The sequence below is a fragment of the Neopsephotus bourkii genome, unplaced genomic scaffold (assembly GCF_033783945.1).
Source record: "Neopsephotus bourkii isolate Nb327-2 ecotype Australia unplaced genomic scaffold, CSIRO-AGI_Nbou_v1 NB_846, whole genome shotgun sequence".
NCBI lineage: Eukaryota > Metazoa > Chordata > Aves > Psittaciformes > Psittacidae > Neopsephotus > Neopsephotus bourkii.
In genome coordinates, this window is record NW_026901342.1 from 339,974 (window position 1) to 360,796 (window position 20,823).

At 42.9% G+C, this 20,823-nt stretch overlaps 1 protein-coding gene across 2 annotated transcripts in view; it reads left to right on the forward strand.

Annotated features, from left to right (window-relative positions):
* The window catches only part of APCDD1 (APC down-regulated 1), a 28,080-nt gene extending 7,598 nt beyond the window's left edge, over positions 1-20,482 (forward strand). The window contains exons 2-5 of one of the 2 annotated variants that reach the window (XM_061356285.1): positions 1,846-2,029; positions 3,366-3,897; positions 17,038-17,359; positions 19,370-20,482. In XM_061356285.1, the coding sequence (XP_061212269.1) occupies positions 1,846-2,029; positions 3,366-3,897; positions 17,038-17,359; positions 19,370-19,818 (1,487 nt within the window). In that variant the 3' untranslated portion in view covers positions 19,819-20,482. Of the gene's footprint in view, positions 1-1,769; positions 2,030-3,365; positions 3,898-17,037; positions 17,360-19,369 lie in introns of those variants that run through there. The other variant, XM_061356284.1, reaches the window with a different exon arrangement.
* Positions 20,483-20,823: the final 341 nt, after the last annotated feature.

Here is a 20,823-nt window from a genome sequence, read left to right on the forward strand (position 1 = left end):
TGAGAAATGGTATCACCACAACAGCTTCACTCTGCCATGGCCATACCATTTCTCAAGCAATAATGTTTCTGGCTGCAGAACAGAACTTGTTTGGCTGTAACATGAGTGACTCTGCTCAGCAATGGAGAAGTAGCTGAGAAGCCTTGACTTCCAGAAATGGAGAAGTATTGACCTCCTGAAAATCAGGCTCTTTTAACGGCATCTCAGATGGCATGCTCAAATATCAAAGCATCTCTAGTATTTATTACCCTTAAGAAAGTAAAGCTGTAAATTCTCATTCACATGCAAGAATTGTATGTACCATGCAACACAGCTACCAGATTTTCCAGTAAAGACTTTGTGAGGTTGTATTCACTGATCTCATTAAATCTGGAGATCATTCAGTAGTAAGCACTGCTTACATTTAGGTATTTATTGTATTCTTTCTAATCATTCTTTATCCTGCCTAACAGATAAGTCCTTGCCTTTGTTTAGCTTAGGAACTGACATTTTTAAATGGTTGACATGTATTTATATTTTTAGCAATGCCATTTTCCCAGGTGTTACCCAAGTTTCTTCCGGAAGATCTCGCCAACATAATGAATCACCGACACCATTCTCTTTTTTGCAATAGGAAATGGCAAATGTTTGAAACAGTGTCTACTAAAAATAAATAATACTGATTTTCTTGTAATTTCTGTAGCAATGCTGTGTGCTGCCCAAGCATGTGCCTAAATATTAGATGGGGAGTGGGGAATAAAGCGTAGGATCCTGTGTTAAGCAGCTCAGCACAGTGTAGGGTTGCGCCATGCACTGGTGATTCCCAACAGACCAGTTCCTGAGCTGCTTCAGCCAAGAAGGAACCAGACAAGGGGGTGAATCCCAGACCCTGCCCCTGGGAGCGTGTGCTAGGGATACATCCCTCTCCCAAGACAGCTGCCCTGACTTCCCTGGCACACAACCAGCCCCTCCACTTCACCCCGTATTCATTTTCTATCCTGCTGGTTCTTAAATTCCTTCTGGCAATGTAATACAGTTTTCAACCCATTATGTAAGGTTCATGTTTGTCACCTTTTAACCTCTGGATGTGTGTTTTTCTTTTGATCCATGTTTTCCAACATATCTAAGAGAAGGCTGTGCCTAAAAGAGTAAAGACTCATTCCTTCTGAGGCTACATATTCATTTTGTTCAATTAATATTGTGAAGAGAGAGCGCTGGTGGGTTTTGTATGTATACATTACTAGAAACCAAAATGACTGTGTACTGGAGATAAAATTAGCTTTTGAAATTCCTTTTCGCCTTTAAAACAAATATAGCAGAATCTGCCTTTAATTGACCACCTCAGTCATCACAGAGGCTTCCTGCGTGCAGAGGCTTTGCTTTTAGTGTCTGTTTGGCCTTGGCTTTAAAGAGTAGTCTTTATTTGCAAGTTTATTATAGACAGGTTCAAATTAGAGGTGGGCTGAAACTGCAAAGTGTATGTTTGGATCTGGATGAAACTTTCTGAATGTTTCAAGGTCCAGGTTTTTGATTGTCCCAACCAGAGGTTACAGAGGCGTCTGTACAATTCAGGTTCAAAGCCACGTCTCCTGGGTGTGGAAACACAACACTTCTGTTAAAGCCCTTTTCCCCTGTGTATCTCTTAAAGCAAATTTCTTTAGTGGATTTTTAGTGGGCTGACAGAGAGGGAGAGCTTCCCAAGTATTTATATCTTTTTTTTTAGATGATAAAAGAAATGCAAACAGTACTTTCCAAGACACAGAATGCAAACAAGCGTCATTCAACACAAGATGTTCACAACCTACTTTATCAGGGTGAAGGCCTTCTCAGCAGTGTCTCATGATAATTTATACTTTTCTGTCACAGGGCTGGGAGAAGGTTCTGCTCTTCTTCACCCGGACAGCAGGTCCCACCCTCGGTCCTTGGAGAAGAGTGCATGGAGGGCTTTCAAGGAGTCACAGTGTCATCATATGCTGAAACACCTTCACAATGGAGCCCGGATCACTGTGCAGATGCCTCCCAATATTGAGGGACACTGGGTCTCTACTGGGTAAGGAAAGCTAAAACAAGACACTTGCTTGATATATGTGGAAGAGAAGAGGGGAAGGAAGCAGAGAAGGAAGGATGAATATTCCTGCTTTAAGCATTAGGGGAAGTATTTTCTTTAACATGTTGATGCTCTGAATTCCAGATGCTTTCTATATATTTATGCATGAAAGGATGAGTGGCGTTATGTACACTAGACTAGGATGCTATAAAACTGTCTTGATGAACCAATTTATAGTCTGGAATTTGAACACCATGCTGTGAAATATCTTTAAATCTCTCTTTGAATAGGAAGGAGCCCAACAAGTTGCCAGAATGGATGCTTATTAAAACATAACATTGTCCTATCTTTGACTACATGCATTAGATCCATTGAATGGGCCCTTGTTTTCAGATCATGTGTCTAGCACAGGTTTTATTAGCAAAAGAAAATAAGAAGCTGTATTTCACCAGTTCTATTACTCCCTGTATATGCTGACTTATAATTCAGAGAGCTGTTTTGCTTCCTGTATCTCAGCAGGCAATATTCACATGCTTACTTGAAGTGGCTTGTAGTGGGAAAGACTGGGGTTTTTAACAGAAAACAGTGTATTTATGCTAACCTGTGTGGATGTGAAAAGGGGGGAAAGTTTGAAGGCGCAGAAGGGCTTTCTACAGGAAGTGGAATTTAACGGCCATTTACACCTTTGGGGGGGAGGGAAGAAGGGGGTAGAAACAGCCCACCACAAAACCTGAATAATGCATGGTCCAAATTCAAGCCAAATAGTAGTTCTGCATTAACTGCCACCCCTGCTGAAAGTTTGAGTGGAAAAGCTGAGGGCACGATTCGGCGCGTCCTATGCAGACCAGAGCTGGAGGAGCTTCACTAGTGGAGCTTCTACAGCAGCAACAAGCCAGCTCTTTGTACTTGTTCTGTGGATGTTTGGCATTTCCCTTTCTGATGTTATCAGCCCTTTTGCCAATCTACCATGCAAAAGAGAAGAATGGATGTTTAATAAGCTGCTGCTTTTTTTCAGGGAAGAATTGACTCACATGGTGGTCCCAGACAAAAATAAAAGCAAAACATTACTCAAGGTATTTACACCTACAAAGTTGAAACCCCTAGCTATGATCACTGTAAAGCAGTATATTAATAACAGTGTTACAGCAGAGGAAATCGTTGGTTAATTGGGCATCCCACAGATGCCTAGTTCCTGCTTAATCCCCATTCATGTCAGAGGTACATTAGTCCCAAGTGTCTCTGTGGACCTATGCAGGTTTGCTCAGTCTTGTTACCTGTAGTGCACATGATGTGCCACCTTGGTAAAATTTTGTTTCCACCATTTTGTGTCTTCCCACAGCTGCGAAGTTAGAGCAGGCCCAGAGTTCATCACAAGATCTTACAGGTTCTACCACAATAATACATTTAAGGCCTACCAGTTTTATTACGGTGGCAATCGCTGCACAAACCCTATCTACACATTAGTTATACGTGGCAAAATACGTCTCCGACAAGCATCCTGGATCATCCGAGGGGGTACGGAAGCTGATTATCAGCTACGCAGCATACAGATCATATGCCACAACGAAGCAGTAGCCAAAAAATTAAGTGAGTTGGTGAACAATACATGTCCTGGATTTATACCAGAAGATAGTCCCTGGGAGCAGGATGTGAGCTATGATTTGCTGAGAGAAGAGAATGGCTGTGAATGCACCAAAGCTCTGAATTTTGCCATGCATGAACTCCAGCTGATCCGCGTGGAGAAGCAGTACCTGCACCACAATTTAGACCACCTTGTGGAGGAGCTATTTCTTGGAGATGTTCATACTGATGCTACTCAGAGGAGGTACTATCGGCCCTCTAGTTACCAACCTCCTCTTCAAAATGCCAAGGTATGTGCGTGTGTATATGCCCTCTGTTTAAGATACTAGTGACAAAGGCCATGTTATTCAGCTTCTCTGAGTCAGTGCATTAGCGCAACCTAAAATGTAGATGTGCTTCTCATATAAGCCTATATATAACTGCAGCCTTACAGGTGATGCAGCCAATTAACAAAAGATCACAGAAAGTATTTTATGGGGGATCATTTAGCTGTGGTTTATGTGACTGCATCAAATATGTAAAAAAAGTAGCCTGATGAACTAAAGTCAATAGAGGCCACTCTGAAGACGGACTCAGAGGCTCGTATGCAGAGGTGGGAGTTGTTGGCTGAGACCATGGCTGTAAGCTAGTAGCTGAGAAGAAATCTTCATACAGGACATGAGAAAGGAGAAGAGAAACAAGCATCAGTGGATGCTTGTATAGCTGCAGGAGTGTCAGGAAGTGAGGAAATCAAATTGTATCAGTATATGGAAGTTGTGTGATCCATAACCTGAAGAGAAAAAGAGGAAATTAGAAGGTAGGCACATGAAAGGAGCAGCATAAAGGGAAAAATACTGATGGGCTGTACAGGTCATGGATCCAGATGCAGGCACACACATTAATAAAATGAAAAACAGGTGAGTTTCAAATGGGGCTCTAATTCCATTTGATAATTCAGTTGTTAAAGGGGCCTCAAAGTGCCCCCAGCTTCATTGGGAACTGATCAACCCATAGTAAGCTAAATAAAAATCAAACAGGAGGAGCAGACACTGTTGGCCTCTAGCAGGAGGGCTGTCTATAGATCTTTCCTGGTGACATTTCAAAGGCAGACGGCGATTGGAACCACATTGCTGGGTGCCGCTGCCATTGGTGTGCTCCAGCTGGGCGCTGCCGCAGCATCACTTCCAGCTAATGGGTTATCACCATTTTTAATCACCTCATCACAAATGATTCAAAAATCAGCTACAGCTTATCAGCAATAGCAGGAAACACAACAGGGGAGGGGAGAGTTTTGATGAGAAAGCCTTGGCTTTCCTTTCCATTCAAAACCGTCTGCCCTGGGTTGTGTCTGCCTCCTTTGAACATCAGATTTCAATAGTTCTGGACTTTACGTGATCTGCTTTTAATCATTTTAATAGCCTTGCCTAGGGATAATTTTAATCCATGGTCACCTCTGTCTCTGCATGGAAGCTGCTGTCATTTCTGTCATTCTTACGCTCTCTTCAAGTGATCAAGGACAAATCTGAGTTTTCTTTTTAAACACATTTCCCAAAATGGAGTTGCAGCAGCAGCAGATGAACCACAGCGTGTTCCTCATCAAAATTTTTCTTCAATTAATTCAGGCAAGCACTTTGACTATGTCTTTGATTATTTGGGAGCGAGAGTTCTTTCCTAAATCTCTTTCTTGCAGGTATCTGCAGGTACAGACTACCTGGCACTAGACATATGTTGTATCTGCAGAAAATATTGTAGATGTTTTTCTGACCACATGAAACAGAGACAAAATCTTGATTTAATTCACCCTAGCTGATTATTTTTTCTGGTCAAATCTAGTTGTCTTATCTAGTTGTCTTACTATGAACTGATAGATAACATCGGAAATGCTTACACTTCCACTTTGTAGTAAGTTTATTACAGTCAGAATGATCAGGGGTACTATCAACCAGTTTTATGAAAGTAAGAGATTTGTCCAGGTATGCTGTAATTTTTAGGACACATTGATAACAACTTTCCTGCCTGTTTTCTTCTGCTACTGTAGGATCGGTTTTGCCCTCTAAACTATAATGCATCTAAAATATAATGCTGAAATTTAAGGGATCGAGCCTTTTGAAAGAGGTCTGTTTCTTGGGCCTGGTTAGCTAGATAAACTGTGAGAACACTCAACCTCTCAGTTACGTTCACAAAGCTCATTATTTCAGGCATAATTTGATCCATTCTGACCTGAGTGGGTGACATCTCTATGTGGAAAATAAGAGCAGCCTCAGCCTGCCTGCCTGAGTCACTCTGCATGCCATTATCCCTCAGTCCCACGTGTCCAGACAGGCAGTTCCTGCCCAGTGGTACCCATGTGCTCCAATAGTAAAAAGCCTGCTGCGTGGATCTCAGGGGAAGTTTCCCCATCATATATTTACAAGAGCTGGCAGAGAACAAGCCGATCAGTTATCTGTTTGTATTCATTAATACCAAATGAATACCAGTGAATACCAAAGACGATTCTTGGTAGCCAGGTCTTGTCAAAGGCTGAATCTTGAGGCTGAATTTATGACTCTGGAAGCCCATTCATAACAGTACTACTGGCTACAGAAAGTGCTGTTAGTATAGAAAGCAAAGGTTAACTTTTAGTACATGAAAATATGTACACATTCCAGCTCTTTGTGATGAAACCACTGCAGTTTGATAAATGGGGGCCCCAGGTCCTGACTTGCAGGCCACTGCTCAACTCTCAGTTTGGCCAGTTATGACTTCTGACAAGTTACATTACTTCTGTTCCTCCTCCAACCATTGCCTGCATGGTCTGCTTGGCTCCCTCGATGTATATATACAGCGTCTGGATTTCTGGGAGACCAGTCTCAGCTAGAGCCTTCAACAGGAAAAGATGCACAGGTTTAACACAAGTTTTAAGTGTGCAACAGTGCAGCTTCTGTTTGTAGTTTCTGGTAGGTTCCTCTTGCTCAGATTTGATGTGAGATTTCTTTTTTTATCAAGAGAAGGTAGGCCTGCTGATACTAGGCTTTCAGCACAGTATAAAGAAACTTACCCCTGAAAAACGAACCTTTGCCTCAGCTGCCATGAAAGACTCCTGGGTGTTGGTTTGTATCTGACCATGAAGGTCTCTACACCAACAGGTTCTCAACCCGGCTGTCTGACCTCATGTTTGCCAAATGTAGGAAGAATAGTAACAGAGATGGGGTTTTTTTAAAGGTCCAGGCAAACATACCGTTGAAAGGTTATAACCCTTCTTCTTTGAACTCTTTTCCTTTTCTAATTGTTGCTCCACTGGGACCCAGCTGAAAATGAGTTTAAATGCTAAACTGAGTTTAAAACTACAAGTCACAGACTCCTCTGGAAACTGGACACCATGAATAAATAGAAACGTTAAATCAACTTGTTTTTTTAAGGTTTCTACAGTCATACCAAGAGGTTAGGGAGGCCAGGAAATTGCTTCTGAAGTGAATCAGGTGTATTGTGTGCAATCTTTCATTTAAGGCTTTTTTCATTTCCTTTTTATTTATTTTTATTTTAAACTTATAAAGGCCTGCCTAAAATAAGTTAAGAGGATTCACATTTTGAGTTAGATTTATGGTTAAGCCTCTATATAGAAGAAAGTTCCACCCAGCTCAAGAGTTTATACAACCTGTAAGTTGGATGTGGTAGCCACGTTCATTACTTATGTGGTTGAAATGAATGGTAATTAAAAGCAAATGATTGCTGGATACGTTAGGAATGCCAAAGCCACATGATCGGGACTTTAAACAAATAGAATTGGGTCTTCTCCAAATTCCTGCAGTGATTTCACCACAGGATGGTAAATCAAAAGGGCTGTCCAAAAACCAGACAGCTTTATGCTGAGCTACAAATCTGAATAAATTCACAGATTACCGTATCTCAAGGGTTCATATAATATCAGGGAGCTTTTAAAAATATATCATATGTCATCTCTTAAGGCTCTATAAATACCCTTAGATAAGAGCATACCTTAAACAAATTCCTCCTGTAAAATACATGGAAGTTCCTAACTGCAGCTGAGTAGGCCACTGTACAGATTTATTTTAGCAGCCCTCTAGCCTTGCTCAATATACTAGTTAGCACTTGCTGGTGAACAGGGCTGAACATTTTGACGTCTCTTGACATTGAGAGTTTACCAAGGGATTCAAGCTATTGCCCGCACAACGTTTTCAGCCAGCATGACAGACCACATGGGTAAAAAGGGCAGGACAGGGGAACTGCTCGGACATCATCACACATACTATGCAAAATATTCCCAATTAGGACAACACCAGGGAGTCTGGCTGATGGGTTGTAAAATCACATCTTATTTATGCGTACATCTGTGGACTTGTAGCATGAAGGAAGGCTCGAATGCAGTATTCATCTGCTATGCAGAGGGACAGAAGATGTTTTCAGATATAACTGCTCTAAAACTACAGGAAATGTCTGCAACAGCAATACTGGAACACTTACTCCACATGTAATTGCCTCAGCAATAGTGCTTTGTAAACAAAGAACTCCTTGTCCTATTTTATCATCTGACAGAGTAACGGGAAAGATCAGAGCAGAGCTCTGATGACCGGTCATTCTAGTTAGATCATTATTTGGGAAAAAGCTTGGAATGGTCTGGAACATCACAATCAACCCGGGATAACCTTCCTTCTGCCTTTGCCATGCTCAAGCATTTGCTGGCCACGCACTTTCAGAGAACATTTCCCCTTGAAAACACGATTCCAATGGATCGATTCTCTATTACAAGTTTATTTGCCACTGGGAGCTGACTTCCAGCAGCACCTGGCATTTGCAGCTAATGCAGATTCAGCGCATGGAGGCTGGTGTTCGCGCTTTCATGTATCAGGTGGTGAAAGAACAAAGTGCTCAACATTTTTTGTGCTTTTCAAAATCTGAGTCTTCATCTCTTTGAAAGTCAGTGACTTCATCTATAGGAGAATGGTATGTCCTTGAGGAGCTCCCAGGGAAATGTGAGCATAAGTCAATAAATAGATGTTAAACATATGAAGTGCCTCAGAGAAATGTGCAAAACATTATCTCAAACAAAAAGTGTAATCTTGGAGGACAAAACTCCTTTGTTTGTCAGAGTAGTGTAACCAGGCTTCTAGATTAACCAGCATTTGAAAGGATTCTTTTATTCATTACTACTTGCAGAAGGCTCTTGGTTAGGGCAAGCAAAGAAAGAATATTCAGAAGAATGTTCAAATAGGTTAATTCCAGGTTTGTGAGCAATAACAGCACGTGTGATGCCCTGCAGAGATAAGAGTAGCAAACAACTTTTAGCTGAGGCTGGTCCCTGTGGCACTCGGCAGTGCTGTTGGCTGTGGCCTTGCAGAAGAGTGTTCCTCTGAAGGTGCCACTCTGCATCTACTGCCTACTCTGGCACTAGAGATAGGTGAGGTCTAGAGCAAAAGACTGCTTTTCACTCTCTGTGAACCTTTGAAAGCTGTGTTGCTTTTAAAACTCTATTTGCCTTTGTTGATTTAACTACCACTGCTTGTTCTGCAGCTGCAGTAAAAACCTGCCCCAACACAAATACAGTACCAGGGATCGAAATTAACTATTTAGCCTAGCAAAATAAAACACGGGCCTTTATATAAACTCAGCATATGTATCTAACCTACTAACACCCTCTTTCTTGCTGGCATCTAACCACAATTGCTTCATCTTTTGTAAGATGGGAGGGAGGACTCACTGGTAGTATTGCTACATGGTTCAGAGGTTGATTTTAAAGACATAATGAACACATACATCAGCTTTAGTTTGGAATACTCTGCTCCTGAAAATGGACATTCAAACTGTCCCTTCATGTTTTCCAGGATTTTTTTTGTTTGATACTTCCCGCAATTTTCATGTCATCATAAATTACTGTCAGTATAGTGGGATAGATGACATGCAAGCACATTCATCTGAGAAAAAGGCCGTTTTTCTCTTTGCTCTTGTCTTTTGCCCAGCCTAAAGCAGTTTATATCAGAAAAGAACAACCAGAAGACTTGGGCATTTCATGTTGGTTGTGTTTATTTCTGATTTATGCAGGCTTGTGCAACAGAATTGACATCGTAGATCAGTTGTGTAATGGTGGTGCCTTCAGATTCCTTCACTATCTTGCCCTTCATGATAGCAGTTAATAAAAACCATTCCTCAATATCTTAAAATACATGGCACACACTTGCAGATAAATCTGAGTATATCTCCACCCTCCTTCCTGCTTGAAGCACCTCTGTTCCCCACCAGAAGAAATCCCAAACTGACAGCCCTGCAAAGGAGTTACCGCTGTCTCCAGCAGTTCACTTGCCTCAAGATTTTTAATTAAAGTTTTAAATCTTTGTTAGACTTCATTCCATTTGGCAGGCTGAATTATAACTGTGTCAAGCCGTGCTTGTCAACTCCCCAGAGCCAGCCGAATGCACATTAGCCAGCTCAGCTTCATATGAGGTCATGGAAAGCCTGCAAATTATCACTTTTGTGGTGGAGGGATATTGTAGCCATTTGTTAAACTGTTGTCTTGGTCTGCAGTTATCTAGAGCAGTGGAGGAGAAGAGCTTGATACTGAGCGATAAAAGCGTCCTTTCTGTGGACTCTGCTCCTTGGCACTCTGAGGCAAAGGTATCCAGCTTGTTTTGATGAGTTGGAAGCATTTCCTTGAATTGAATTGGTTGTCCCAAGGGTTTCCATCTGTACTCATCCTGGAACACTCAATTTCTAGCAGTAAAGCCTGGTACCTGTTTTTCTCAGCTGGTGAGGTTTGAAGCATCCTGACCAGGCATGCCTCCTTCTAGTCCCATCTAGCCCTGCCCATGACACATGGTATTTGGGTGGGTGTGAGAGAGCATTACTAAGCGTGGCTTTTCTTTCCCCTGTTCTTCAGTGCTTTCCCTCATGGTAATATGTGCATTCACATAGCAGGGTTTTCCTACCCCAGCTTTTGTGACTGTTGGACCCTACAAGATCCCAAACCACCAGGTAGTTCTACACTGCACACACAGTTCAGTCCTGAGCCCATGCTTCAGGAAAACCAATGCCTGGTCCCTTACCACACATCTCCCTGCTGCGTGCAATGTACTGGACCCAGTCGCTGCTACATGGCCCATCCAGTAACACTGCATAGACAATGTCAGATCCATCCTAAAAGGGAAGCCCCCAATGCAACAGCAGCCTGCCCTTGTGAACAACTAGAGCCTAGGCTGTCTTGTGCAGGCTCCACAGCTTGATCAAGAGCATCTTCTCTGGTGATGGAAGGGTGCAGAAGGGCACTGGGATGTGTGCTGGGGCTTTTTCTAGACCTTGCTTCTCATGATACCATATAGATGCAACCTGTCTTCTTTTTTTAACCATGAATGAGACCTGCTTCTTGCCATGCACCAGTGCAAATTAGGCTGGCCAAAGGTGGGTTTATATCAGCTGAGAACTTGGATCTTCCAATAAAGTTTCCCATGCTACAGCCATCAGCACAGACATGGGGGCTCAGACAGCACAAGTAGTGTTCTGGAAATATTATTAATGTCAATACATGACTTGATACAGCAGGATATTGCTACAGAAGTTTGAAGTAAGTGACTTCAGTATGGTCTTACTGTAAGTGAGCAGGAGAGTGGTGGCAGCAGCTCTTAAGGAGAGACGAGGGAGGGAAGGGTGTACTTAGGGTAGCCACATTGAATATCTGGGTTTGAGTAAAAGGTGAAAGCTGGTAGGCCTGAGCCCCAGGGGAGGCATTACAAAAAAGAAGCCACTGCTCTGCTCAGGGTTTTGGGTTGGGTTTGTGTTTGATACTGGCAATGCTGAAAGGGAAGAGGAGAGGAAGGAGCCCAGAGACAGCCCATCTGATTTTGAAGAGTGTGCGCTTTTCCATCTTGCTGAGGCAGAGCTGTTACCTGAATCTTTTAGCCACGTTATGGTATGGGAAGGATGTGTCCAGCATGCAGTGGCTCCAGACAGAAAGAGAAGAAGAGCTGATTTCCCAAATTAATTTGGGAAACAGCCGTTTAATTCCATGCAGGTTTAAAGACCTTGCAGGTGTGAAACAGCTACTGAGAAAGCTAATTGGGTTCACTGCTGCTTAGAATTGTCCACTGCTTCTCCTTAGCTCTGAACAGCAGCAGTCCCACATCTGCCCCAACACCAGGCCTCCTATCACAGGATTTGCCCTATCTTTGGATGGTTTAGGACCATACTGCACATCTCTGCCTTCTATGATTTTGTCATCTTAATGTGTCCAGTCTGGTAAAATACCAACTATTTGCAACTATGAAAGAAGACAGAGGAAGCCTGTCAGAAAATGGTCAAAATTCTCCATAAAAGTATCCTTTTAAAAATAAGAATCTAATGAAAAATATCACATTAATTTTTCATGTTATTCTGCTAAGAACACGCTGCATCTCTCGTAAGTAGTCTGAGCAATGAATCTTCCACTAAAAACCAGTAAGTTCTAGTTGAGATTATGTTAACTTTCCATTATGTATCCAAATACCAGAAAAGTCATCTGGTGTAATTCTACACAAGAAAGGTTGTTACAATCTGAGCTGTTTTGGACAAATGGTGCTTTAAAATTTTTTTATTGAAATACAGACACATTTTCAAGATACAAAGAATAAGTAGATTGATAGAGAAGAAATACGTTTTGAACAAGGTGTTCAGTTGAAAAATAACTATTACTCCTTACTATTACTGTTTGTTTTGTCCCTAAATACAGCTTGCAGTACACCCTTCAGGTCCTTTCCTCAATACTAAACATTTATTTCAGCTTCTGCTTTAACCATAAGGAAAAGATAGATTTTCTGTATATTTTGAAAAAGATTAGGTCCATAGATGTCTTATACATACAGATGTCGACAGCACTGAAATATAAAGGTGTTCAAAGAAAACTAGAACACCTTCCAAAAAGATCCTTCTAGGTGTTACTTAAAGCTTATTTCACCATTGCTCAGAGAGCAATTGTGTGATAGTTTTTTGGGCCTGGGCCATAAAAAGCCACTATGAAATTATTAGAAGCAAATTAGCTTTAGGCAGCCATAGAATCCCATGGAATTCAAGAGAAAATTAAACGATGCTGAGAGGGTTTATGTTTCTGACTATCCACAGCAGCTGGGAAAAAGATTAAGGAACCTCATCCTTCTTTGCCTTTTTTCATTAGAAACCTCCCTGCTTGGCTTCCAGAGTTCTCTGGCCCTGTTACCTCTTCAGCTGAGGCTGCAGGAGAGAGGGATGGGAAAAAATGGTGGTGGAAATTTTCAGATCATGGACTATTTTCTCCCCAATACAAGAACTGTGTTTCCAGCCAGATTCAGGCTTGTTTCAGGCCACATGGCCTCATGGATTAATTGATAATTTGCTTTAAAGAAACACCTGTGAGAGCAAGGAGTTAAGGAACCGTGGGCTTGGGCACTGCAGAGCTACAAGGAGGCACTCAGTATGGGAAGGGATCTTCCAGTCATTAGGCAGCAGCCATTTCAGGGACTAGTCCTTCTAGTCAGATCCCATGATTAAAAGTAGTGCATTGTACACCTAAGATAATCAGAACATAAAACAGATGTTCATCCTGTCCACTGCTCATTTTATTGCTTTTTAGTTTATGTCATGCCCAAATGAGCTTTTTATTAGAGAGTATTTAATCGTGTTTGGACACGAATGTCCTCTGCCTGTGTTCCCTGTTTTCTTTGAACTCTGTTTTTAGAAAATAATCTTTCCGTGAGACACATGGAAAGGGAGTGATTTGCAAAGCCTCAGCCAGTGTAATTAAGAGCCAAGAGCAGCTGACCTGAAATAGCAACAGTGAAAAATACACTCAATTGTTAAACGTAAATTACTCCATAATTAAGTCAAATTGCCTCATAACAAAGCTAGATCTTTCCCTCATCCATTACTTGGACAGGATTGTACTAAGGGAGTTCACACGTGGCATATTCTTCCACTAAGTTCATAACTCTGTAAAAGATACTATCACAGGAAAAAAAAACCCAAAACATTTATGTGGGCTTAGATACAAGTGCTTGTCTCAGGGAAGAGATGCGTTCAGGCTGTATGAGGTGCCTGAGCCTGCCTGATGTCTCACTGTTGTGAAAGGGATACTTCTGCTTCCACCCTCACCACACCAACCTCTCCCTGTCCCACTCCCTGTTCACTGTAAAATGTGCCCATTCCCCTCACCCCTCCATCCAGGCACACCATCAGTAGCTAGAAGGTGGGCAGCAGCACAACTGGGCAGACCTTCCGAGCTGGTGCAAAGCCTTTGGAATTAGAAGGGCTGCACAGAGTCACAGCAGTTCAGCACTGCAGAGATCAAAGAGGCAGGTGAGCTACAGACAACTCACAGAAATCAAAGTGAAGTTTAGCACTGAGTTAACCTGGCCCGGGGAGTCACCCCCACTCCACACAATGGCAGACACTGTACTCACACTGCAGCAGGAACCCACCTCTGATAAGAAGAAATGGGCTGCTTGTAGTTACAATTTTTTTTCCACCATGGAGCTCCATGGACCTTCTGCCTACTCTGCTGCTGGCCACAACCAATGGACTGAGCAGCTGCAAGTGTTACCAGTCTACACCTTCTACACTCCCAGTATGACACAGGAGATGTCAAACTATGATAACACTCCCAACCCAGCATCAGAGCCTTGACTCATAATACCCATTTCTTTTAATGTTGTAGAGGAGTGATGAAACCTAAAATCACCGCTAGAAGAACAGCAAAGAGAACATTCATGCTTGATTGTCCTTCCTGGTCAAGAAAGTTTAAAAACCCCTCAGTGTTGCTGCAAACAGGACTGATCACACCTCTCCTTGTCCATTCACTAGACCTGAGAAACAACAGAGGAATCCCACAAACAGCCAAGGGTGACCAAAAAGACAACAGGCTGAGTTTCCAATTGTTTTTCTTCATATTTTGAACAAGGGCAACAGAAATCAGTGGTTCCCAGGTTGAACTGGTTTTGGCTCACAAACTGATTGTGGAGGACAGGCTCCTGAGAGGGAAATGGGAATATAAACCAAACCACCACATTGCTCAGGCAGGGTCTCTTCTGGAAGCTGATAAGAGCTTTCAACTTCAATAGAGAAGGGAGTATAGCAGAAATTGTCTTCTTCTATTGACCAGTTTAGCTTATACAAGCTTCACTTTATGTGAGTGGGGCAATCACAGCAATAAAGTTAGTCACCAGTGCAGTTTATTGTCTTAGGAAGCAGTGACACCAGCGTGCCCCATGGCAGAACAGCCATTCTGGAGAAATGAGTGCTTAATAGACACCATCTTCCCCAGAGCAACCCCTCGGCCTGGATCACTGCAGTGTCCATGCAAGGCAGCAGCAGCATCTTTTAGATAAAAGTGTTATTTCTGTAACAGTTCAAAATTGTGTGTTTCTTGGTGCTTTGGTTGGCAGTGAACAGAATAGCACACTTATCCAACAGTTCCCTTGCAGCACCAGTAGTGCTCAGCTTCTGGCATCCTCCTTGGAGCTCAGTGGAAATGGGGCAGCTCTGCTGCTGCCCAAGGTGTGCCAAGATAGTCTCCACCTTTCCCAGCTCCAGCCCATTTCCTAGTAATTTATAAGTCATCCGCCCCCCAGCAATCCTGAGCCGCAAACCACCCAGTAAACCAGACAGCTTTCCAGAGAAAAAGACTGACATCCTCTGAAGAGAGCTAGGGATTCAACAGACTGGTTTTGTAACTCCCAAACAAGCTTGCAGAGGAAACCTGCTGAGACTTTACTGTAGGCAGGAGGAAGGTGGACGCTGGCCTTCTGTCAGACTGTATTGGAAGGTTTGTTCCAGGAATAGAGCTACACACTATTAGAATATTAATATTAGCATCAGTATTAGTAATCAGTATTAGTATTGTTGGTTATTTTATTTCTTTATTTTAATTTCCAGGCCCATGAAATTTCTGTCTGCTTTCTGACAGCTCAGTGTCTTTATTTAGCCTCCTACCAGCCCTGTCCTACACAGAAGAGCTGTAATTGTCTGTGTTTCTATGAAATGAGGTTAAGTCACACGGGAAGGCCACACAAGAAACCTACAGCAAAATAGGAAACATAACTGGATCTTGGTTCCACTCCTGACCATCAGAAAATCCAACCTGCAATTTGCAGTGTCAGAAAATGGCTCAGTTTCACAGTCCTTACGCGTTATCTGTGCTTTCAATGTTCAGAACCAGGTGTTTTGCATCAGCCTCTGCTGTCTGTTACTATGGCACAAATCTGCGCCGACTTCACCAGCTGCAGTTAAATTACTCAGTTGAGTGTTCTTTGTATTTTCACTGAGATACCAATGGCCCTTGCACCTGCTTGCAGAATTTACCTGAAAAAAAAGTATCTTAGAATTGGTTAATAACCTCCACAGTGGGAGAGAACTGCATCCACTTCAGTAGCCTGCTGATGCGTGGTTCACAAGAGACCACGTGTTTTGGGGTGGAAAGCCCCTCTGGAGGTCACCAAGTCCAACCTCCTTCCTCCTCAGAGCAGGGCTGTTGGCCAGTGCTGGTTCAGGTCAACCTGAGCTACATCATTTATAATTATTTTTCACATAGACCATTATTCTGCATCACAGGAATGCAGAATAGCAGACTTGTCATGGATCTCACTGACTTTTGGTGTCTATGTGGTCTGAGATGGGGGCAAATATAAACCCTGTTTTATATGCGTAAAAGCGATACAGCATGGGAGTTTTATGTTGACTCTCTGAAGATACCTACAGTCACATTACTGGAGAAACTCAGGGCACTGACAAAGGTTGTGTAAATGTCCCCCCTAAAGTGTGCCATGAGCTGAAGGCAGTGAGTGGGGAAATGCTGACTCTGCAGCAGCTCACATGGACTTGAAAGTATGAGCGATGAATATGAGCATTTACATGATGGAGGGAGCCTGCAGAAATATCAGAAAAGAGGAATGGAAATGGTTGCAAAGAAAAAGCATTTGTGTAAATCTCCCACCCCAGTGGCTGCATAGGGAGCTTCTGCTCTTAACTCAGTGTACCCCACAGCTTGAACAAAGTGGATGTGAGTAAAAATGTCCTTAGGACACTGCTGTCTATCTACAAAAGGAACTAAAAGGAAAACAGATGCAAAATAAGAGCTCAGCAAACGCCAGTGTTGCCAAGTCCCTACCATAATAAATTAACATCTGCCAGCTTCTCATACTATTTGAAGGATAAAGTCAGCCTTTTCTAGATCCTATACAAAGCTGAACTAAAATGTTCAGATAAATGCAGATGAGGGAACTAATCTCTTTAACTGCTTTCCTGTTGTGCAGGAAATATACAAATACATATACAAAACCAAATGGTGCCATGTTTCAGGTGCTTTGAAGGATGAGATTAATAGGAGAACACTAACATGACAAGGAATGACAGTGTCTCCCTTAAAATGCTGAGTTGGTGTTGCTTCAGCATGAAAGGGATGGCCTGATTCATTGCCCTGTATCATGGATAATGCCTAATGAGGGTTTCTCTCTGCCTCATTTCAGAACCATGACCGCACGTGCATTGCGTGCAGAATCATCTACCGTTCAGATGAGCACCATCCTCCCATCTTACCCCCCAAGGCAGATCTGACCATAGGGCTACACGGAGAGTGGGTGAGCCAGCGCTGCGAGGTGAGACCAGAGGTCCTCTTCCTCACTCGGCACTTCATCTTCCACGACAACAACAACACCTGGGAAGGGCACTACTATCACTACTCCGACCCCATCTGCAAGCACCCCACCTTCACCATCTACGCCAAAGGACGCTACAGCCGGGGAGTGCACTCGTCCAAAGTCATGGGTGGCACAGAGTTTGTGTTTAAAGGTAGTGTGTCTTGTTAAATGGGGGCAGAGCTGGTCACGTAGCTATGGACCAGAGCAGAGTTCACTCGTAACAGTTTGGTTGCTGATTATTTCATTCTGTCGTTTCCAGGAGTTAGTCATTTCTTGGGAAGCTCACAGGCGTTGTGTGAATGCCAGCCAAACTATACAGCTGCACGGCATTTCACACCACTAAAGCAAGTCTCATTCAAGGCAGAGATCTTTAAGTACAGCTCAAGAAAGTAAGATTTTGCATCACTAAGTCTTGGCGTCCTGTGCCCAGACTTAAAGCATCTAAGCAAGTGTCTAAGGTTAGATCTGTGTCCTAAGGCTCCCTTCAGTAGAGAGAGGAAAGCACCTTCAGAAGGCATTTCAGGTCTGAGGGGCTATAAATAATTTTCTGTCAAACACATGTAACAGCATGTGTCTTCATCAGCTTCCAAGGAGCCCTAGAGCAAGTAAGGATGTCCCTAAAGACTGCTGATTAATCCCACCATGGTGAAGACGAGATGCATCTAACAGAAACCCCTCAAGTACTCTGAGAAGCAGCACACAGCGATGACACTATCTGGGTCCCTGCATCTTCCTGTGCAAACAGCCCCATAGCACCCTGTGTAGAAAGAGCTCAGTGGCTTTTACCACTCACAGAAACAAACATCTCCAAAACACGATGTTCCGCCATGGCACCAGCCCCAGCGGAGCTTCTGAAAGCCCCAAGCACCCTGTGGTCTCTTTCCTCCTTCTTTTACTTACCATGTAAGAAGCATAAAGCTTCTTGCATGGCTCCAATTTAGGAAAGCATCTAACTGTAAACAGCAATTTACTAATCAGAGATTTTCTTAGGAGGCAGGAGATGCCCTTGCCTGTCAGAACATTTGCTCTTTAGAGCTGCATGCAGCATGTCCCAGCTCACCTCCTGGAGAGAAGTCCAGTTTTTGCTTGGATTTCTGGTTTATGGTACGCTAACTTACATCATGGGTCACGGTCACTAACTTGGTTTTGCTAAAGCTTTTAGGTTCAGTTTCTGTAAATGACCTTTTACACCAGTTAGGGCAAATAATGTGAACTGTAGAGTCACCGGGTCAAATGTCTCTTCAGAAAACCTCAAAACTCCCAACAAGTCTTACTATAAAACGACAGCAAGAGAATTGGGATTGTGGTGTGCTGGGGGGCATGATGGCTCATTATTTCCTTCTGTTCTGTTCAGCACTGACCCATTCACATCCCCTTTTCTTGATGCAGTGTCAGACACACACCAGGAAAAATCTCTATTCAGCTTCTATAGGCTCATTTGGTTTGATTTTTTCCCAACCTTTTAAACTTGGCTGAAAAATACAACTTTGTGTCATAAATTCTTTTGAAATACAGGCAGGTTACAACTGAAGAAGCTGCAGGACTTCTGTGTTTGATACTGCAAGCTGCAGTCACTGCTGAGACATGAGAAAATGCATCTCTCTGCAGTTCAGCTGTATTTTGGCATGTAGTTCATGCCAAAAAGGACAAGTCATACAGGAAGATAGTGCAGCTGTGGAACCTTCCAAATCTTCCAACTGGAGCCAATTATTTCATTAACTTTATGGACTAATATATGTTAGAAAATGATGAAAAATACATGATAAACAGCCCTACTTACTGGTTAACGGAGATGGTAATAAAACATGACTATAGTTTTATTGTTTCCTCTTTTACCTATCTCCTAATACAACAAACCAGGCTTTTATCTGTGAAGGATTGTATGGAATTTATGAAAAGCTCTGCTTAATCTCTGACTGAGATATGCAGCCATCAGGTTTTCTTCAACTGAGTTGGGGGTGGTGTATGTGTTCTGTGCAAGAAGCAATTGCATCAAAGACATACGATGCAAACAGATCTGCTGGCAACACCCGCAATATGAAAATTTGATTTAAGAATGAACAGGGAAAGACAGTTCTGATTTCACAGGTACACTGCAACCCGCCTGCTGCCTTTTTCTTTTCATCCCTCTGCTAATAGCTCCTCTCATCCTCTCTTGCAGTGAATCACATGAAGGTCACTCCCATGGATATATCCACAGCCTCACTGCTCAATGTCTTCAATGGGAATGAATGTGGAGCACAGGGGTCCTGGCAAGTTGGGGTTCAGCAGGATGTCACCCACACGAATGGCTGCATCGCGCTCGGCATCCGCCTACCTCACACCGAGTACGAGATCTTCAAAATGGAGCAGGATGCCCGGGGCAGGTACTTGCTGTACAATGGCCAGAGACCAAGCGATGGGTCCAGCCCGGACCGACCGGAGAAGAGAGCCACTTCCTATCAGATGCCTTTAATTCAGTGTGCTTCTTCTGTACCCAGATCTGAAGAGTCACCAGAGGAGAACAAAATAAGGCTCTATAGCAGCAGGGCACCAGAAAAATATCCCAGCATCTCAGCTCTTGCTTTGGTGTTTATTTGTACTGTGTCATACTGGGACATTCTCAGCTAGAAGTGGAAAAAAAACCTTATTTTTCATGACTACAAAGCCAGGATTCCACCAGACTGGGGGTTGTTTTTCTTCTGAAAGAAAGGAACATTTATTTTCTTGATGCACTTGAATGCCTGAGAACTGTTGTTCTTTTCCTTACTTCCCCCCTCCTCCTTGAATCCCGAACGGCACCCGTTTGATGTTTGTGCTTTGAACTTCATCCAGTCTGATCCCTGGCCTGACATGACTGCACAAAAGTAATTGCACTTTAGGACTGCAGAATTCTGGGGGGAGGGAGGGGGTCTCCTTTTATTATTATTGTTTTTAACTGCTGGGGTGAATGTTATGATCCTGCTTCAGCCATCTCTGCCATCTTACTGCTGTGGGACTCTTCTCCCCAGCACCCCGTTTCTCATCAGAATATAGCTCCGGGGAAGGGCTCAGTATTGTGCCAGTACTGTGATAGCAGCTTCCCCCTCTGACTTCACAGCTCTGATGTAGATATGTATATAAGGAGGAAACCCACAAAGATTTATCTTGCCATTATCTCACAGCTCGTAACATACAAAGAAACAGCAAAGCGACAGCCCTCTGTTCAGATAGTGCTAAATGGTTGATACCTCTAATGAGAAAAATATTCCAAGTAATTTAAGCTATTTTTACAATCATTAAGTTGTAAAAATAACCAGTGGTTTAGATATTTTCTTGTTCTATTTCCTTAGTTGCATAATTGCTTCAAAGCCTCCCTTTGTTTCTAGCGAGTAGTTACAACCAAGCCGCCTTAAAGCCAGACACAAGCATTCCTGTCGGATGCACGCAGTGCAGGTAAGCTGCGATACAAGGCTGCAGGGATGACTTACATTTTCATATCGCTGAGACTTTACATGCTCTGCCCATAGTATTTGTGCCTTGGATTTGCTGTCAGCCAGGTGGGCAAAATAAAGAAGTGAGTGGAGTCGTAACATGCAACCCTATTTAGACCGGCCCAGCCTTACCAGAGGGAGGAGCAAGGGTAGCACAAATGCA